General features: G+C 27.3%; 1 protein-coding gene across 1 annotated transcript in view; it reads left to right on the top strand.

The window, feature by feature from the left end:
* The window catches only part of LOC136976945 (glutamate receptor ionotropic, NMDA 2B-like), a 74,463-nt gene that overhangs the window by 14,372 nt on the left and 39,660 nt on the right, over nucleotides 1-20,431 (top strand). Inside the window, exons 3-7 of the mRNA XM_067272343.1 lie at nucleotides 11,029-11,216; nucleotides 11,989-12,242; nucleotides 15,382-15,565; nucleotides 15,661-15,796; nucleotides 16,300-16,517. Of these exons, the coding sequence (XP_067128444.1) occupies nucleotides 11,029-11,216; nucleotides 11,989-12,242; nucleotides 15,382-15,565; nucleotides 15,661-15,796; nucleotides 16,300-16,517 (980 nt within the window). The remainder of the gene's footprint in view (nucleotides 1-11,028; nucleotides 11,217-11,988; nucleotides 12,243-15,381; nucleotides 15,566-15,660; nucleotides 15,797-16,299; nucleotides 16,518-20,431) is intronic.

Raw genomic sequence — 20,431 nt, 5'->3', positions numbered from 1 at the left:
TTTAACAATCAATCCGTGATTTAAGAACGCGTATCTTGTGCCAAATTTCATAAATGCGCGCGCGCTTCTGTGTGTAGTCCTTACTTGACCTTCATGTCTTGAGAGGCTTGATGGAAACTTTAACTTGGTGAAGGTCGCATAGTTCTTCAGAGAGAGAAAAAAAAATGTATACAGTATAACCTAACTTTCAAATCGAAGATGAGTGGAATGCGAGCCCATTTTCTGAGGAATCTCACTTGAAACCCGTCAAGTGTCCAAAGAATGTTATTTGGCTTTCATTGCTGAATACTTTGTCTCCTTTATCGTTCCATGATGACGTGAACTATACAAATCGACAATATTTGCACTGGTTTGAAATCGTTATTTATATATACTGAACACGAATTAGGTCCTGAATAATTTCGCCATCGTAAAGTATGAAGCCAAATACCAAGTTAACAATCGATGAGAAAAATTTAGTATTTATAATATTTGTTATATTCTAATATGATCTCTTTGTCATTTGTTTCGGCAAGAGTTGTTTTAAATGAAATTAATTTTAAAAAATTAATAAATGTCCCGTTCAAGCAGATAGGAACGGGCTCAGTTTCTATTTATTCCTATCTATTTATTTCTATTGTGTGTCTGTTTAAACACGTATCTTTTCTGTTTCTTTAAACTTTATACGTGTTCAATCGCTTAATTCTTCGTTCTCGTGTTCAAGCCAGATTAATTTAAACATACCCTAGACAATTCTTTTTACCTCTATGTCCTTAATGTTTTACTTTTTTTTATTTTGTCTACTTGAGCATTGTTTATAAGTAGGACTTATTGGTGTAGTTTCTGATTAGCAAGGGGAGGAAGTCAGACAAAAGTAAAACAAAATATCTTTATTTATTATTCCTCCCTTTGCTAATCAGAAACTACATCAGTATAATAAGTCCTATTTATAAACAATGCCCAAGTAGACAATATAAAAACATAAAAATTACTCTAAACAAGTTTATCTCTTTCATACACGGTAGTTAGAAGTGTTTAACGTGTTTAAACAGGTTTAATCTCTATCTACGCCTATTCCTAGCGAATTTAAACATGTTTAAACATGCGTAAACACGTTCAACACGTGCTTATTTCTATTTCAAACATGTTTAAACGTGTATGAACACGCCCAATTTTAGCCGAGCAGGACGATAAAAAGCGTGTTTTTTTTAAAATTTTATTGAATTGAATTATTAATTATGCTTTTAATAAGAGCCTCGAATTTTAAAACATTTTCAATAAGTAATAAATTATTTCTAAAAACATTTTTCAGAGATTTATTCTATGCAATTTTATTTATATAATAAACTTTTATAAAAGGAGAAAATAATTTATTTAAAACATTTAGAAGATTATTTTTGAAATTGCCTGTCAGAAAAATGAATTTTCCCCCGATATTTAATCAATAAAATTTTCATTCTCTTTATTAAAATTTGACATAATAAAATCTTAATAAATTATTAAATTTTTTTCCTACATTTATCTGAGAAATTTCATTTTGTTCTTTCATATAAATGTAATCGAATAATGGAAAATTCGTGTTAAAATATATAATTTTTTTTCTTTACAATTTCTCTTTAAGTTTTGTTCTAGTTAATTCTTAATAAATTTATATAAATAAATGTTTGTTTATTTATTTATTTATTATTATTAAAATTATTTTTAGATTAAATTTCCTTATTATGTAAAGCTTAAAGTTGCTACAACTAATAATAATTAATTGATAAGAGAAATTAAAATTCATTCTTCACATAATCAGATCTTACAAGAATTTGAAATGGTTAATGTCATAAAAGAAAATTAATTAAAATTTCGTTAGATGAGAATCTTCTACCAGAACATTTTTAAGAATTTGATTTTTTTTCCTTCTTTTAAATATTCATTAATATATTTTATTAATAAAATTAACACGGCGATCGATATTTATAAGATTTTTATCACGTTTCCACGTAGTTTTAAAACAAGTTTACGATATATATTCTGGATACACTGAGTATAACGCGGTTAACTGATTTATGGTCCACCCTTGTATTTATTCCAAAAAAATCTTAAAATAAGTAACCTTTTCGAAGATATTTATTAAAAGAAATCAATTGATTCTCGGATTAAACAAGATTCTTTTCCAATTTAGTTGTAAAAATTGAATAAATTTTTTTGAAAAATTATTATTATTATTATTATTAATCTAATAATACTTGTAGAAATGAAAGGAAGATTTTATTATACTTTCATGCCGTTAATTAACAGGGGAGAAAAAGGAAATTTTTTGAAGTGTTCGAAAATAATTGTCTCGTACAATATACATTGCAATGGAAATGTGTCAGAAATTTATGAGTTTCAATTGCTTTTAAACCACGTTTTTTCTCCCTCTTCTTATTTAAGTGTAGTTAAGAAAACTCGATAATAAGCTACAAGAGAATTTTTATTAGAAGTGCTCTTAAAGAAATTTAAGATTTAATTAGAAGAACCATCACGAAATTGCTTCTTGTACAATTATTTTCTATGGAATTTCTTGTGTTTTAGGAGCACTTTCTCTTTCTAAAAACGATTTTCATTTGCGCTATCTTTAACGATTTAGTAGAATAAAATTGCCTTAGGTGATAAAGAACTAAACCTATTTATTGCACTGGATACAGTGTTATATGTTACAAGTTTCTATTGTCAATAACAGCGGTTACTCTTTATTATTATCATTACATTCTTATATTTTCTTACTTTACCTCAATCGTTAGAAGTGATAAATGTTAAGTTCTTATTGAAAAATCATATTACCTTTATGTACGATAAATGATTATCTAAAGCGAGTAAAATACTAAACAAAAAAGAACAAAAAAATTACTCTTTATTTTTGAAGTGAAGTTTGTAGAAGATTTAGGGAATAAGTGACAGTGATTAAGATTTACGCAGTTAAAGAAAGCCAAAGACAAATAGCTTCTGCAAAGTAGAAAGTTGTTGAACAGAAAGAAAAAAATAGGAAAAAATAAACAGGAAAAATCTCTAATGTAGTGTTTTTCAATCTTGTTTAGTTGATGATTCATCCCCCTTCAGCGTGCTAGAAATTCGTGGCATTAGTTAAGAATGCGATTCACCAGTCTCCTTGGGGACCGCGATCCACTTGCTGAAATAAAAATAAACCCTAATGTATCTTGGGATAATTAAAAATAAAGAAAGATCGGTTTCTTTGAAAATATTTTAAAATAAAATAGTTAATTTTTATCTTAGATATGAAGTTCCGTAATCAAGCTAGGGATTGCCATCAACCTGTTGAATATTAAACAAATTGTAAACCTATAAATTCCCACTTATTGTCTGTTTGTCCTTCCTTAATCTCGAAAGAATGAATTTAGATATATGAAAATCGAGACTAGATGTGGAAAGACTATTGGCAGTACGCTTCGACTAACTATATAAGAAATTCGAGTCTAGACCAGAAATCACGTCATTTCAATTCAAAAATTTTTCCCGCCTCTATTGCTAACAGGAAAAGTATGATGTACAGGAGCAAGACTACTATTTTGAGGTGGAAAGCATATATTTTAAATTAAATAAATTAAAAATATTTAAAATTTATAACACCTATTTGCTATTGCTTAAAAAGTAGAAAGGGATTATTTATTGGCAAGAAAATTATGAATTGCTTTCTCAGAAACATTGCTCTTCGTCATCTCATGGGTTGTCAGTTGGAAAAAATTAATCCTTACAATAGAAATCTTTAAAAATATTAATTTTTTTTATTCAATTTTAAAATTTAAGGCTTTTTACTTTCTAAAACATAAGAATAAGTAAAATTTCAGTTTTTAAAATGGTTCCAAACTGAACCATTTGACAGTAAATGTATCTTTGGGTTCGCGATCCACCGATTGAGAAACTGAATATCAGTGCCTCTTTTGATAATTTTAAAAAGTGAAGGAAGATAATCACTTTTTAAACATATAATATAAAATAATACATAAAATAATACATAAAACATAAAATAACAATCTGGAGATACGAAGGCAAGCAACATTAGAAAAGACATTAAGAATGGTAATGACGCTATTTAAAATACATAAAATATTTTTTTTTTAGTAAAGACTACTAAAATTCAACCTTTTAATTATTTTTCTCCACTTTACGTAGCGGTTAGGCATTTTTAAAAAATTTAGAAAATGAAATAGGTTGTATTAAAATCACATTAAGTTTGTAATTAGACGTTATATATATGTGTGTGTCTGTGTATTTTATTTTTATTTTTGATATTTTTTTCACGTTCGAAACTAAAGATTGGAAACGTCGTGGTTTAGAATTATTTGCTTGAGCAACTTGACATTCATGATGCCTTTTGACTCGAAACTGCCTATAATGCCACAAAGATCTTTCCTTTTACTATATAAGGTATTACTTTACTGTCTGTTCGAATTTTTTACATAGCGCAAAGCCGCGTGATGTGAAAATTTCAATAATATTTAATCATAGAAACACTCACTTTTTACGTTTTTCATTAATAGAAAATTGAAATGAGAACATTTATCTGAAAAAAATATATATCAAAAATTAAACACATTTCTAAGATTCGAGTTACAGAATTTTGATAAGAGAGAGGGGGAAAAATAAACAAGAATTTACGTCATTGACTTGGAACCCTTCCAAATTTTTATAAAGGATTATTTTGCTGGCGATACTCAGAAATATCATGGGATGTAACTATACACAACTTTCAATTTACATTTGATCCAATTTCAATTTCTTAAACAATTTTCATCGTCTTTAACTTTAAAACAACTTTCTTTTTCAATTAATTTATTATAAAACTTTTTAGATAAAAAAGAAAAAAAACGGAGAGAGGAGGCGAGAGTGGGAAAGAGATAAAGAAGATCAATTCATCACCCATTACTTATAATGGAATGTATAAATATTTAATAAAGCAAAATAATCATTTTTTAAAATAAAATTAAAGGGCTAATAAATGGGTTATTGTTACTTTCAACCATTTTTCTTTATGAAAAAAACATTACTTACAATCGTTTTCATTTAACAATAAGGTGAGGAACAGCTGTTATCAATAGATGTGCGATGGTTTTCTGTTGGTATAAGATAGCACTACTCTTTACAGGATCATTCATATACTTTCTATGCCATTCTTCTCCAAAAATTATTCTGTAATAAAGAAAAAGCTAAGAATTAAATGACATTTATTAAATTTACACATTAACAACATTTGTAGTCTCCTTTTTTTTAAAGGAGAAAACTCAGAGATAAGCAGGTGAAGAGCTAAGATACTAAACACAATTTATACAATTAATCATATTATTTATCCTTAATAACATTATTTTCAATAATAATGTCACAATTAATTAATGATCCTTTTATATTAATATCGTTTTTTATTTGGTTACGTATTTAAATATTTATTATTAATTAATCTTTGAAAATTTTCATTACTCATTTATTAACGTTTTGATATATTTTAAATTGTAATTTTTTTGAAAAATTTTCTAAAAAATTCGTTTTGTACATTATCAAAAATAAAAAAACCCTCTCCTGTTACTTATAATGAATATATTTAGTTAGTTATTTCTGGAATAATGTGTTTTTTGCGTGATGATCAATCACTTTGAAGCATTAATGCGAACGAAACAACAATAAACATTGTCCAATTTATAAATGAAAAAATCACAAATTAGTTGATTAAAAAATGAAAAATATCCAAAGAATAAAATCTCAGTTTTATGATAAGAATTGTCATAAAAGATACGAAAGAATCTACAAAGAATTTGAGTGCAAGTTCTAAAAAATTCTCTGGAGAGGCTTTAAAATTCAAATCCGAGTAGGTTCATTTATCATGTTTTTCTTATAGGTTACTGTAGAATGCTTAAAATTTTCTTGGAAAACTCAACGGTACTATATTATAATATATATATGTATGTGTTTGAAAAGTTTCGTTGGAAGATAAATTCGTGCTACCTAGATGTAAAAATAAAGTGAAATATTTCCATGGAAATTTATAAAATTGGATTGTTTAGGTGCCTTTACATGGAACTAAAACAAGTTCCTTTGTTTTTGTGCCTCCAACGAGAAACCTTATTTTATTATATTCGTTCGAAGCTTATGACATGTTCAATTAGTTATACACAGAGTAATAACTAACCTTACATTTAGTTATTGTTAGCTTAAACAATCTTAAGTTGATTACTGTTACGCTTTTATAGAAAATGAATTAAGCATGGTTTATGTTCATATGCTAATTTAAAATTAATTACTGTATATGTTTTACGAGAATTTACGTGAATATAAAGAAGACAAACATGAAGTATGGATCTTAACGTGGGTTTTGATTTCACCGTGATTTTTTTATTAATAAGATAGGAGTACGAACCCACGCCTGTCACATACTTAAAAGTATGTGTATTGCTACTTAAATCATATTGAACATTCAAAATAAGGATTAAAATTTAGATGTAGACAATATACTCCCTGCTAGGATTAAATAAGTGGCACCCTGTCGTATTTCGAATTGTTACAAACTTCGGTTCGGAAACCGCTCAGATTTATCACTAACGAGATCCGAACCAACGTCCTTAACAGTTGGACAACAGGACGAATGATCATAACACACCAGAATGCTACCACGTCACGTATTCAATTCCAACAAAGAACCTCATACATTATCTATTTGTCTTATTCTTCCTTTTGAACGAACAGTAGATATTCTGATTTACAGATTGATTTAAGTATTGATTTACATACTTTCAACATCTAGAATTTCATTTAAAATATAAAAAACCGCAACAACATAAAAAAAATCTCGGAAACAATATAACACGAATAAGAATATGTTGGCATCTTTAACGCTTTATCATTATTCCGATCAATGTCACTTAACTATTTGATTATTTAAGACGGAAGTTATCAATCATCAACATAACTTTTCTCTTAATGTTGTTAATCCCATTCCTCCGCAATTAAATCATCACAAAACTGTACGATTGATACAATTTTGTGATGATTTAATGCCCTCGTTACAAACGATCGGCAATAACTTGATTTATGTCACTAAAAATGACTTTAAACAAATAAATAAAGTTTAATAATGCTGTTATATATTTCTTTACATTCAACTTAGTCTTTTTTTTTAAGAAGAAAGGATGAAAATTTCTTTTACTTTGTATAGAAAGTAAGTGACAAGCCAATAATAGTTCTTTGTTCTCGTAAATTGCAATAAGTATCGAAGGCTATGAAAAATTTATCACTCTTCAAAATTGAAGATGGTAAAGAATAAGTATTGATTTTTTTTAGTTTTTTATCTCGAGAGCTTATGTAGAAAATTTTTTGATGCTCATTTTTTGTAGCTTAATTCTATCCGATTCCGTAGTCTATAATTATTTTCTGTGTTGTTCAATTGTTTTGAAAAATATCCGAGATTTTTCATAATTACTTTTCATACATTTCGCCAATTTCCTTTCTTGAAAATTACCACTCCTTTTTGACTTACATTTATATATATAAATAAATTGAAGTAAAGACGAAAAAATTCGAAACGAGATATTTACTCTTGGATGATTCTATCCTTCAGAATCTCATTTGATAAGAATTATTTACTACTTATTGAAAGAGGAAGAAAGGAATTTTATAAATATAAAAAGTTCTTTTTTTAGATTTTTCTAAAGAGATATTTTTACTGCTTCAACTTTGGTATAAACTAAATTACAAAGAACGTGTTGCTCCTCCTGGAATATCTTCCGTTTACGTATCAGAAATGTTTTTGTTATTGCTAGTGTCATTTCCGATGACGTCCACAAATAAAATTGTCGTACTTCTGACGTCATCCAACTGCACTGTCGTCATCGTACTTAATGTTGCTTGTCTGGTTGCATTAGGTCAATGTTGATGATACAAACGCGCTCACTAACACACATAAGCTACATACTCGAATATAAATGTTACGCTAAGTTTTGTTTATTACGAATTGCATTTTTATACAGTTTGATAACATTTATTCATTGTAAAACGACAAAAGAATTCACTTTCGTTTCGCTTTCCATTCATTTTTAAATTGAACTTTCAATCAAACATGCATTACAATACTTCACCCCCTTACTTTCGATGTTGACAAATTATATTTTTGCTAGTTGTTAATCGTTAGTAATTGCACTTTATACAGTTTTATAGCATTTATTCTTTACAAACTAACAAAATATTTTATCGTTTACTCATTTTTAAATTGAATTTTCAATCAGATGTGACCTATAACACTTCATTCTTTTGTTAATCTCGATAGCTACAAACTAAGTTGTCAGTTACTCGCGACTAATTGCATTTTTATGTAGTTTAACAGCACTTATTCCTTGTAAATAACGAAACTTATTTTCGTTTTATTTCAACGAGCAGAAATGATTGTGACATCGTCACAATGCCAGACGGCAATTTTTATTCATATTTTCAATTTATTTAATTTAAAACATATGCTCTCCATCTCAAATTATTAGTCTTGCTCCTGTACATCATACTTTTTCTGACAACAACAGAGTCGTGCGGGTCATCTACGTAACTCCATTCCGGGAAACAATTTTTGAATTGAAATGACGTGACTTCCTGTCTAGACTGGAAGTTCGTATATAGTTAATCGGAGCCTATCACCCCTAAGCTTTCCATATATGGTCTCAATTTTCATCTATCTAACATCGTTCTCGTTCTCTCGAGATTAAGGAAGGACAGACAGCATGAAAATAGGAATTTATAGGGCTATAATTTTTTCAAATTGCAGCCCAATCAGACATTCATTATAACATTTCATTCCCTCTTTCGAGTGCACAATTTAAAAAAATTGATTTTATATATAATAATAAAATTATTTTCTTTTTACCCTTGATACATTTTTAAACGAAACTTTCAATCAAATATACATTATAATACTTCGCCTTCCTTTTTTTAGCTACTGACGAACTATGATTTCCTTAGAGAACCTTTCCATATAAATAGGAAATTACTTTTTTTGTTCTTTCCTTTTTTCTATTCTAAAAACAATCTATCAAAAAATTCAATTTTTTAATGTTATTGAACCGTAGAACAATTTTTATTCGAATTAATATTTATTCTATGTTTCTAAACATACAAATGATGAAAGTAAATTTTAAAAAAAATTTAATTTAAAAATAAGGAGAATGAAAATAGTCCCTTTTATTATTGTATTTTTTTAATGTAAAAAAATGCACATGTAGATATAATAATAGGCCACAAAATAAGTAAGTAATGAAAGTGTCTCTCAACTGTTAATCCCAAGAGTAACGAGTTATAAATTATTCATTCTCCTTTATTACTGTAAATTCTCAAGTAAAATGCAACAATGTTTTCTATTTTTGTTCGAAAAAAGTTAAGAAAAAAATATAAAAAAGTAAAATAAAAGACAATTGCCACGCTGATTAAATTTACAAAAATTTATACAACAGAAAACAGAAGTATTTATGTTGATCCACTTCCTTAGAGATTAAAAACGATTTTTTAAATAATATTATTTATTTATTTTTAAAATATATAATAAAGCATTTAATTTTTTAAGAAAATTATTTTTAATTTTAATTATTAATATATATTTCACTTTTTTTCCTCCTCCTTCACTCTTACTTTATCTTCCCTATTTTTTGGATTCTAGACTCAGGTAAGTTCAGTTATATCGAATAGATTTTTAGATGATAATTTATTTTAAAAATTTATTAATTTATGGATTAATTTGTGTAATATTAAGAGATTTCAAATTCTCTAAAAAATAATTAATGAGTAAATTTTATGTACGTTTTAGAGGATTTTTAAGTCAAATTAATGAAGTTTGTGTATTTTTTGAAACTTTTGAGAGAATTTATATATAAATTAACAATAATAAAAATAAAATTTTCATGTTTTTACGGGATTTTAACGTCTCTGAACAACAATTAATAAATACATTTTTTGTATTTTTAAAGAATTTGAGAATTCTGTAAACGGAATTAAAGAAAGGATGAATTACAGTAGAGCATCGATTATCCGACTCAATTGGGTCGGATAACTGAAAAAACAAATAACCGAAAAGTATGAAAAAATACATTATTAGTATAGTGTATTAGTATATTAGTATATCCCATGTAATAAGCATATTAGTATATCGCTATTAACCTATTTCGCGTTGAATTTTCATCGATGTTAAGCCTAACAAATTTTTTTAAAAATAATAATCATCGTTAAATTATTTCTTTTTTTGCACAAAATAAATACATAAATAAAGAAAAAATAGAAAATTAAGCCTGGTTTAAATACTGGCTTCCCTTTCATGGTCGAGCCAGTGCTTGCCAGCTAAAACACACAAAAATTTAAGAAAAATAATATTCAAGTAGCCAAGACATAGCCAAATATTGTAGCGCCACATCACTAGCGGACATTTCAATTTGCCGACTAGAACGCGGTCGGTTAACCGATGTGACGGTTAATCGGGGGTCGGATAATCGATGCTCTATTGTATTTTCTTTTATTTTCCATTTAAATTGAACTTTCAACGAGCAGAAATGATCGTGACATCGTGACAATTCCAGGCGGCAATTTTTATTCATTTTAATTTATTTAATTTAAAACATATATTCTCCATCCCAAATTATTAGTTTTGCCCCTGTACATCGTACTTTCCCTGACAACAACGAAGTCGTGCAGGTCATATACGTAACTCAATAATTTTTCAAATAAGATCGTCAAATAATTATTTAACAATTAATAAATGAGTTTTATGTATTTTTAGTGAATTTTAAAATTTTTAAATAATAATTAATAAATATATTTTATAGAATTTTTAGAGAATTTGAAATTCTTTCAAGTAAAAATGAAATGAATGAAGTTATGTATAATTTTAGAGAATTTTAAACATCTGTAAATAACAATTAACAAACTAACGAATGAAATTTAAAAGATTTTAGCGCCTTTAAATTAAAATTCATTATATTTTAGATGTTTTTAGACACCACTAAACAGTAATTACTCATCTAACAAAGTAAATTCTATGAATATTTTTAGAGAATTTCAGAATCGACATTATTACAGTTGGCACCATCGATAAATCATCAATTAAAAGCAGTATTAAGCATTTTAAGAAGATATTCCTGGAATAAATTCTCGTTACTGACATCAGAAATTAACGGCCATAACGATTTCATTCGTGCTTTGAGGAATCAAGTACAAGAATCTACGACTACAGAATTCAAGTAAGATATTTTCAAAAAAATCTTTATAGAAAAAGCAATTAAATGGTTTTAATTATTAAAAATATGGCTTTAAAATATTGGAGCAAAAGTGAATTTTAGTATTAAATGTTTGTAAGTGATCTGTTGAAGTTCAAAATGTCATTAATGTATGGAATTTGACACCGGAGGATACTCATACTCTCCATCTATTACACAAATAGTTTCAATTGCACCAATAGACTCTAATTTGCGGAATTGTTGGCATTCATTAACTGTGTTGAATAATTTAATAATATGAAAGATATTTACTTAATTGGTATAAAATATTCAACACTTTACAACTGTAAAACTATAAGTTCGATTCTTCCTTCCTCACAATCTCCCTCCTCTTTGCTCTTGCTCTTCCTTTGCCTATTGTTAATCAAATTCTCTAAGTTTAACCCCGTAACAATTTGATAAAAGTTGAGGAAAATTGAATCGTTTCTAGTATTAAAATATTTAAAATGCTTTGATAAATTAAATAAAATTAAAAGTTTTATAATAACTTTAAAACCGATTTATAGAATGACGTGACTTTCTAAAGATACCGTTCTACACGCGAATTTACATAGTAATTAATGTCGCAAACGTGTATAATTATTGAATATAAATTTTATAAAATAGGTTAAGATTTAATAAATTTAATTTTCTAAGGAATAAATTAAATTTTTCTTTTTTTTTTTTTTATAAAAAAATATTTACCTAAATTTAAGCTCGGATACGAGAAGACGAGTACATTCTAAACTCGTTGCAGGTTCGAAATAATTAATATTTTCACGATAAAAGTAGAAAATAAACCGGATTCCGAAGTATATTGGGAATTAGAACCCTTAGCTAAAAGTGAAGCACGGATAATTCTTCTGTACAGTACAAAAGATGAAGCTGAAAAGATCATGAATGCTGCTAATGAATGGAAGATAACTGGAAAGAACTATTTATGGATAGCAACTCAGAGTATAATCGGTAACGTCGGAGCATTTTTCAAGTATTTACCACCTGGAATGTTAGGTAATAAAGTATTCTTTTCACATTAAATAAAATACATCACGGTCAAACATCGATATAGCGCACTCCTAATTAGCGTTAACCCCGTAAAGCGCTAACGAATACCCTCAAACGAATCTGAATTACTAAATTTTCGATTATTTTCGATAAACGACAATTGTCGCTACCAAAATTACTCGACTCTATTCCGGAAGCGAAAATTACGTTCAAATCTCTTCGTTTTAGCGCAAAACTCGATTTAGTGTCGATTAACGAAGGGGTGTGACAAAATCGAAGTTTGACTACATTTATCACACGCTTCTCTACTTAAATAGAGTGGTAAACGAGTAAATTATGTTATAAATTCCAAGATGTTTAACTTTTTAAAAAGTTTTACTTTTAATTTTTAATCGAGTCTTTTATAGATTTGCAATAAATTTATCAGGGCGTAGTTAAAAGATATGTTTATTTCAAGCTTCTAGTCACGTAATACATTAAAACATTTAAGTAGACTATCCATCCTTAAACCTTTTAAACCCCCTCTATCGAGCGTTATATATATATATATACATACACATAGAAGGGTGTGATCTAACCCACTAAATCGGATTAGAAAATGACTTAGTAAAGAAATTTACTTCACTGTTTTAGTATATGGTGTAAGAAAAAACTTATATAAGATCCATTAAGTTAAACGAATAATGAGTAAAATAACTTACGCATATCGTCATAATATATACTATACTATATACAATAAACTATAATATATAACGTGTAAGCAGGGCGAATTGAATAAACTTTCTCTCTTTTTTTGTTTATTTTATTTTTTCCAAGTGTAATTTAAGTGTTTTCGCGTTTTTACAAGCCAACACGTGTCACGAAAATGAAGCACGAAATTTCTGACACGAAACTTCACTTTCACCGAAAATTTAATTAATAACTAAATAATTCCAAACTTATCTTAGAAGAAAACTTGAAAAAAAGACAACTCTTCAATTTTACTAATGGTTAATTTATTTTTAAATGCATTCATTTGATTTTTAAAAAAATGATTTAGATTTCCAACTTGTGGTTCGCGTTCTACTTTTTTATCAACGTTTCGTTCGTTAATAACGAGAGGGATGACAAGTAATCGAAAGGTTGAGGAGCATGAATTTAAATGATAAATTATACGAATTTTGCGCGTGTAATTTGTTTTATATATAAAATTCTTATATATTTTTTTTAAATATAAATGTCATTCATTTTTTTTTACACACATTTGAGTTAAACATTTCAACGAGTAGTTCGCGATCCATATTTATTTGTTGCGATTCGTTTGTTAATAATAGAAAGGTAATAGATAATAAAAAGATTTAAAAACGTTGATTTATATGTTTAAATTTATAAATTTTAAATAAAAAATTTTATTTTCACAATAATTTAAAAAATTTAAATTGGTGCTTCTCAGCCTTTTTCTCATTTGTCACCCCTTCCGTTATTAATGAATAAATTGTTAATAAAAATGTTGATCGCGAGCTACTTGTTGAGAATTTATAATTTATTATTATTTTAACTAAAGTTTAACAGTTGTAGTATATCTAATGAAATTATACATATTAAGATTATATATTTATTTCGTGATTTGTATTAAATTATTCAAATATATTATATATTAATATTTATGAACAATTATAATCAATGTTTGTAAAAATATATTTTTAATATATTCCAAACGAATATATTAAAAGCGAATGTTAAGACAAGCGAAACAATTTACTTATCTGATAAATAAATAAATTTTATTTGAGTTTTCTTTGCCCTTTTTCTTTTATTTTCTTTTATTTTTCTAAAAGGTTTCCTGGATTTTTCTTCTTTTGTTGTGTTAAAGCCAATTATTAAATTCAGCTTCAATGGTGTAGAAAAGATTCTTTATTTATACAATTTTCCATTTAACATTAAATAAAATTAAAGAAAAATATACCAATTTTATCGTGTTTTTATCTCGAAAACTGTTGATTATTCGCAATCATTTTCATCCTTTTGATCATTTACAATCATCATCATTCATGCTCTAACATCTCAATTAATTAATTAAATTTTTATTTTGAATTTTACTTTAAAAATAACATAAAAGTATTAAAAATCTTAAACAAAGATCAATTTTATTCACAAAATATTTTGATTTTTCCACTTTAATCAACGCTTCTCAGCCTTTCTCCTATTTTAGCATCCCCCCTTTATTAAACAATAAATCGTTTATTTTAAAAAGTAAATCGCGAACTACTCGTTGAGAATTTAAAATGAAAGTTTAAAAAATGCAAATTTAATTAATGACTGACGTAACGTTTAAAAAATTAAGGAAATTAAATTTTTTTAAATATTGAACCAATCTATCAACCTCGACCTTTTAACTCATTCTTCCCATTATCCAAAGGCGTAATTCTTTAGTTATAAGTTGAGAAATATTAGTTTAAATTTTATAAAAGTGAATTTAATTAATAATTATTGTAATAACTTTGAAAATCATCGATTAAAAATAAATTTTTTTAAAGAATTGAATCACTCTCTCAACCTCAACCTCTTATCTCATCCTTTCTATTATCTCAGAATAGGATTCTTTAATAAGAAGTAGATCAAGCACTACTGATTAAAAAATAATATTTTAGATCATAAAATATTTTTAAAATATAAATTTGGCAAATAACCGACTATTTATAATAAAATAAATTAATTAAATAAATAAAAATTTGTAACATTTCTCATAGATTTCAACTATTATGCATTAAAAAATAAAAGATGTAGTTGAAATAAAAATTTGAAAAAAACTACTTTACATTTTATTTCGTATTTTTTTGAATGAAAAAATATCCTAATTCTCACTTTTAGTTTCTTAGAATACTTTTATTTTTATTTATTTTTTCACTAAGAAACAGTAACATATCCAAACTGTCATGAATAATTTATGTTTAGCAACATTAAAAATTTCATCTTTCATTATATACTTTTATCATCCATATTTTACGCAACTGTTATATATCTATTGATGCAATTTTCTTTTTAGGTGTATTTTTTTATTTTTTAGTTAATCGTTTAAGATTTTTTGGATAAACATTAAAATAAAATGAAAAGAAACCATTATCACTGAAAGGATCTCTTTTTTTGTAATTTGCTCATTATACAGGTGTATACTTCAATGCAACTCAAGAGATTTTGTTAGACGAAATCGAGAAAGCAATTATAATATTCGCTTATGGTTTAAATTCATTTGCTAATGATAAAAACAATGCCAGAACAATTTTATCTTCAAATCTTAATTGTAACGCTTCGGGAGAATCGAAATGGAACAAAGGATCGTACTTTTTCAAGTAAGATTTTTTTTGTGAAAAACAATAAAAAAATTAATTGAGATGCTTCAAAAAGAGTTCTTACACGCCATAAAAATCGAATAAATTCTTTTTAGATATCTTAAAAATATCGATATTAATGTCGATATTAAAGGAAAACCGAAGAGGCGCATCACTTTTAATGCTGAAGGTGCTCTGAAGTACGTGGAGATTGCAGTGATGAATTTAAACAAGGGTAGAAAATGGGATAGGGTATGTATTCATTTATTTTTAAGTTTAAAGTCTTCTTCATCACTTCTACAAAATATAAATATAAGAAAAAGCTTCTTTTTGTTTACGTTATGAACATTCGGGTGAGATTAGAAAGTGGTTAAAAACTTAGAAGAGGGATTAGAAAATTTAAAATTTTTTAAATGTTTACTGAAAATTTTCTTGGCAAAGAACTATATATTTATAAAAACCAAATTTTTAAAAATTATTTTTGATTTTTAGCGTAATCTTCTTGAATATTAATGTATTATAATTAGAAAAGTAAAGGCTATAATTACTTTAAATGTAACTTAAAGTACAGATAATTAATTAAATTTCTTAATTCATTTATGTTTTTTAACATTGTCATTAATTATATGTTAAAGTAAGACATGTTTCGTATGTCGATATCGAAACTTCGAAGTCATAAAATGCTACGTTCACTTTGCTATAACGTTTTATAGTTGTAGTTACTATCTGACAAAGTTGGAGTCTTCTATTTTCAGGTAGGTACATGGACTGAGAAGGGTCTAAGTATTAAGGATATAATATGGCCCGGTGATTCTGCATCTCCTCCTCGTGGTGTCCCCGAAAAATTTAATCTGAAAGCAACGTTTATGGAAGAACCACCTTACATCAATATCGTAGAACCTGATAATAAAACGGGAAATTGTAAAACACATAGAGCTGTTCCTTGTCGAGTGGTGAGACCTGAAATGACTAAGTAAGTGTCTTTTTTTAATATTATAATTTAATTATTTTTAAAGATTAAATTCAGTTTCGAGCAGAAAATATTTGAGTTTAAAGATTTTCTAGTAATTTTAGGATATTACTGAATACAAAAGTATAATACTCATTGCAATTCTTTCTTGTGAGAAGTAAACGCTGTTGCAGTTTAAAATTACTCTTATGGAAAAGTGAGTGAAGTTTAATCATTTTTTATGATCAACACAAATGGGCACTTCAGTTTTGTAACATGTTACCAGAACTCGCAGTGGGTATTGCAATTTTGAAACATGGATCGTTATGAGAATACTGTACTTGATGGACTATTAAACCATTTTTGACTAAGACAGTCTAAAAATGGGGAAAATAGTTCGGAATGGGTATTGAAATGCTAACCTAAGCGATGGGCATTGTAATGAAAATCAACGTTTGGTTCCGAGAGTGCTTGCAAGAGTTATTGCAATTGGCATTACTGTTTAAAATTATTTTTGTTTGAAAAGTCCATTGCAATGGGATTTTGTTACGAGAAAGGCACCTTTGGGTCAGTATTTATTCAAATTTTATCGCTAAACTGAATGACAATCGATGAAGAGGCACGAAAAACAGAATAATTTTCAATAAGTTTTAAACATTAATCCGAAAGACAAATAGACAAACATGTAAAAGAATTATCGACCATAATATCACTTAAATGATTTGTTTCCTTCAACATAAAAGGGGAGGAAGATGTATCGGAATACAAAAGCTGTCAATTAACTGATGGCATCGTTGAACAAACAAGAATCGTGTTAAGGTCAATAGGCATATCAAACAGGAATAATTCAGTCGGTACCACATCTTTTAATATCAAAAATAAACAAATGATTCATTAATGTCAAATTAATTCATTAGAGGAAAATATTGTCTAACAAATTGGCTAAGTTTAATCGAACTTTGAATTAATAAATAATGCAGGAAGGTAGATAGGAAAAAAAGGAAATTATTCCTCATTATTATGCAGATCCATAAGTACTTAAAAGTTTTAAATTACTCGATCATTTTGATATTTATAAATTAGTTAAAGCAAAATCTATAAGTAAGTGAGAATGTTACTACACCTCTAAGGTCAAGAAAGGATTATTGATTGGTACAGTTATCGGAGATCTTTCGCTTTCTCTGACACAAAAATAGGTTTATGTAACATAAAAAAGTAGATCAAAGAGTATTTCATGTAACAATAACTCGATATAACGTGCAGTAAATATTCCGATATTTAAAGTCAAATTTAAGCATAAAAAATGTGTTTAAGTGTGTAACAAAATATTCAACTAAGTTTACTTTATTATTATTATTATTATTATTTTAAATAAAATTCTTTATTTTTTTCCTATATTTTAAGTTTTTATCGATATTAAAATTTTACGTGATGTTACAGTTTCTTCTCAACTTTAACAATATTTTTCAAGTTAAATGTCACTTATTAAATTTAAATAAAGAAACTACTTGATACTTTCTTTATTCTTCTTGCATTATTCACAACTGTTGAGTTTCTCGAACAAATTTATAAAATAATAAAAGCATCAAAATGTTGAAATTATCAACAGAATTTTATATATTTTATTCTATATTTTATATAGAATAAAAGGCCAAAAAGTCAGTTAACTCGTGTTTTTTACAAAATTGAAGGAAACTTAAGTAAAGCGATCAATTATTTAATTTATTTAATTTAAAATATATGCTCTCCACCTCAAATTAAGTATCTTGCCCCTGTACATCATACTTTTCCTGCTAGCAATAGAGTCGTGCCGGTCATATAGCTAACTCCTTTAAGGGAGAAATTTTGAATTGAAATGACGTGACTTTCGGTATAAAACGGAAGTCACGTCATTTTAATCTTTTAGCTGACTTTTGGGCTACCCTTCTTATATGTATACTTACTTCCCAGAAAGCATTTAAATATATATTTATATTAATCTCGTAAATAATTCTCAAGAAGGTAATTAATGATTTAAGAAATGATTATATTTATTCATTTAGAAATGATAAAACGAAGTAGACACCTCATTTGTTTATTCCTCAAATAAATTAATCATAACAAGTATGAAAATAAAGAAAAGGATAAATTATCTTTCGCTAATTATAGCTAAAATATTTCAAAACCATGATTACTAGTCTGTAATGCTTATAATTAATAATTTATATAATTATCTTCGTAAATATATAACTAAAAATATTATATTTTCAATAGAAAAATTTATGTCGTTCGTCGCATGTTTTTGTTATTATTATTGTTTAAGTAATAATGTTTATTCAGTTATAATTTATGCACGAAAACATCGAATTTCTATTATATAGATTTATTCAGAAAAGTAATTCGGATATAATGGAATGGTCGAGCCAGACAAAATAGCATGCTTGACATTAATCAATGGTTTTTCAATCGAAGAAACCAGGAAAATAGTCACTTGTATAAAATCATAACCGCTGATTTTAGATTCGAGCAACCAGAAAAATATAACGTTGATTCGTAACCGCTGATTTTCGGTAATTGCACTCGAAAAGTATATACGTTTGTCCACAATTACTAGTTTCCAATCGGAGTAACACGTTTATCAACAGTCTCTGGTTTTCAATTTAAGTATCCGAATGAAACTTGTTCTTCCACAATTACATGTTTCCAATCAGAGCACCATGAAAATGACTCCTTCGTTCACAATTTTTTTTCTTCTTTTCAATCAGAGCATTCGGAAAGCAGTGTGTTCATTTATAACTACTGGTTTTCAATTAGAGTGCAAAAACGTAGCACCATTTTCACGATTATTGGTTTTTACTTTTATGGTTCTGTTGTCTGTAACAGAGGAAAAGTATGGCTATCAAACAAAAATGACTCTCCAATATTTTTACATTTTTGGACTCGGGGGTCCTTGAAACGTCGAGATATGCAAAAAAATTACGGTTTTTTCCTGTATTTATTAATATTAGTATGTATTTGTGTGGCACGAATTTGTTCACCTTGTTTGAAACTTAATAAGTCCTGTGATTTTTGTCGAAATTTCCTGAAATATCTCAGGGGAGTTTGATATGGGGATTGATGCTATTAAATTTTGGTGAATTAAAAGTCGAGGGGCGGGAGATAAACTGGAGATAAAGAGTATCGTGTGTGTGGGAGAAGCGCGATTTTGTTCACCCTGTTTGATGCATAATAACTCTTGTGTCTTTTGTCAAAAATTTCTGAAATTTTTCAGGGAGGTTTGTGTATTATGGGGATAGATACTGTTAAATTTTTCTGGTTAAAGGTAGAAGGAGTGGGGAGATAAAGGAGGTCGTGTGTATCTCCGGTAACTTCGGACTTAATGACGATTTTACTTGTTATTAGCATTTACAATTTTTTTTATAAAGTCCATTTCTACCCTCAAAATTAAGCTTTTTGTTATTTTATAATAGTTAAAAATATAAAAGTTATTTTTAATAATAAAATATCGTAACAGATGGCGCCATACACGCAGTTTTAAATGTTGCCGGAAAAGTTAAACAACCCATTGCTGGATTTTTTAATCAGAGTTTCAGGAAAAATGTGTTCGTTCGCAATCCCGGTTACCTATCAGAACACAGAAAAGTTTCAGCACGTTTATTCATACTTAACGTTGTTTTAGTCACGTTCCTGAGTTTTATTTTTAGTTTTAGTTGTTATATAGATGTAGTTTTAGTACAAAACTTACGCCGATCCACGATTACTGATTTTTAATTAAAGCACTTTGGAAGGAAGACTGATAGGTTCATTGGTAGTTACTGATTTTCAATCACAGAGCAAGTAGCTTCAAAAACGTAACATATCTTACCATAATCACTGGTTTTCAATTAGAGTATCCAGGTAAACGTGCTTATTGTAACCATTGATTTTCAATCAGAACACCAGAAAATTAGTATGTTTAT

Source organism: Centruroides vittatus, unplaced genomic scaffold, assembly GCF_030686945.1.
Source record: "Centruroides vittatus isolate TY-2023 unplaced genomic scaffold, ASM3068694v2 contig_436, whole genome shotgun sequence".
Lineage (NCBI taxonomy): Eukaryota > Metazoa > Arthropoda > Arachnida > Scorpiones > Buthidae > Centruroides > Centruroides vittatus.
The sequence above is the reverse complement of the archived record's forward strand: the minus strand, read 5'-3'. Positions and strand labels throughout refer to the sequence as shown.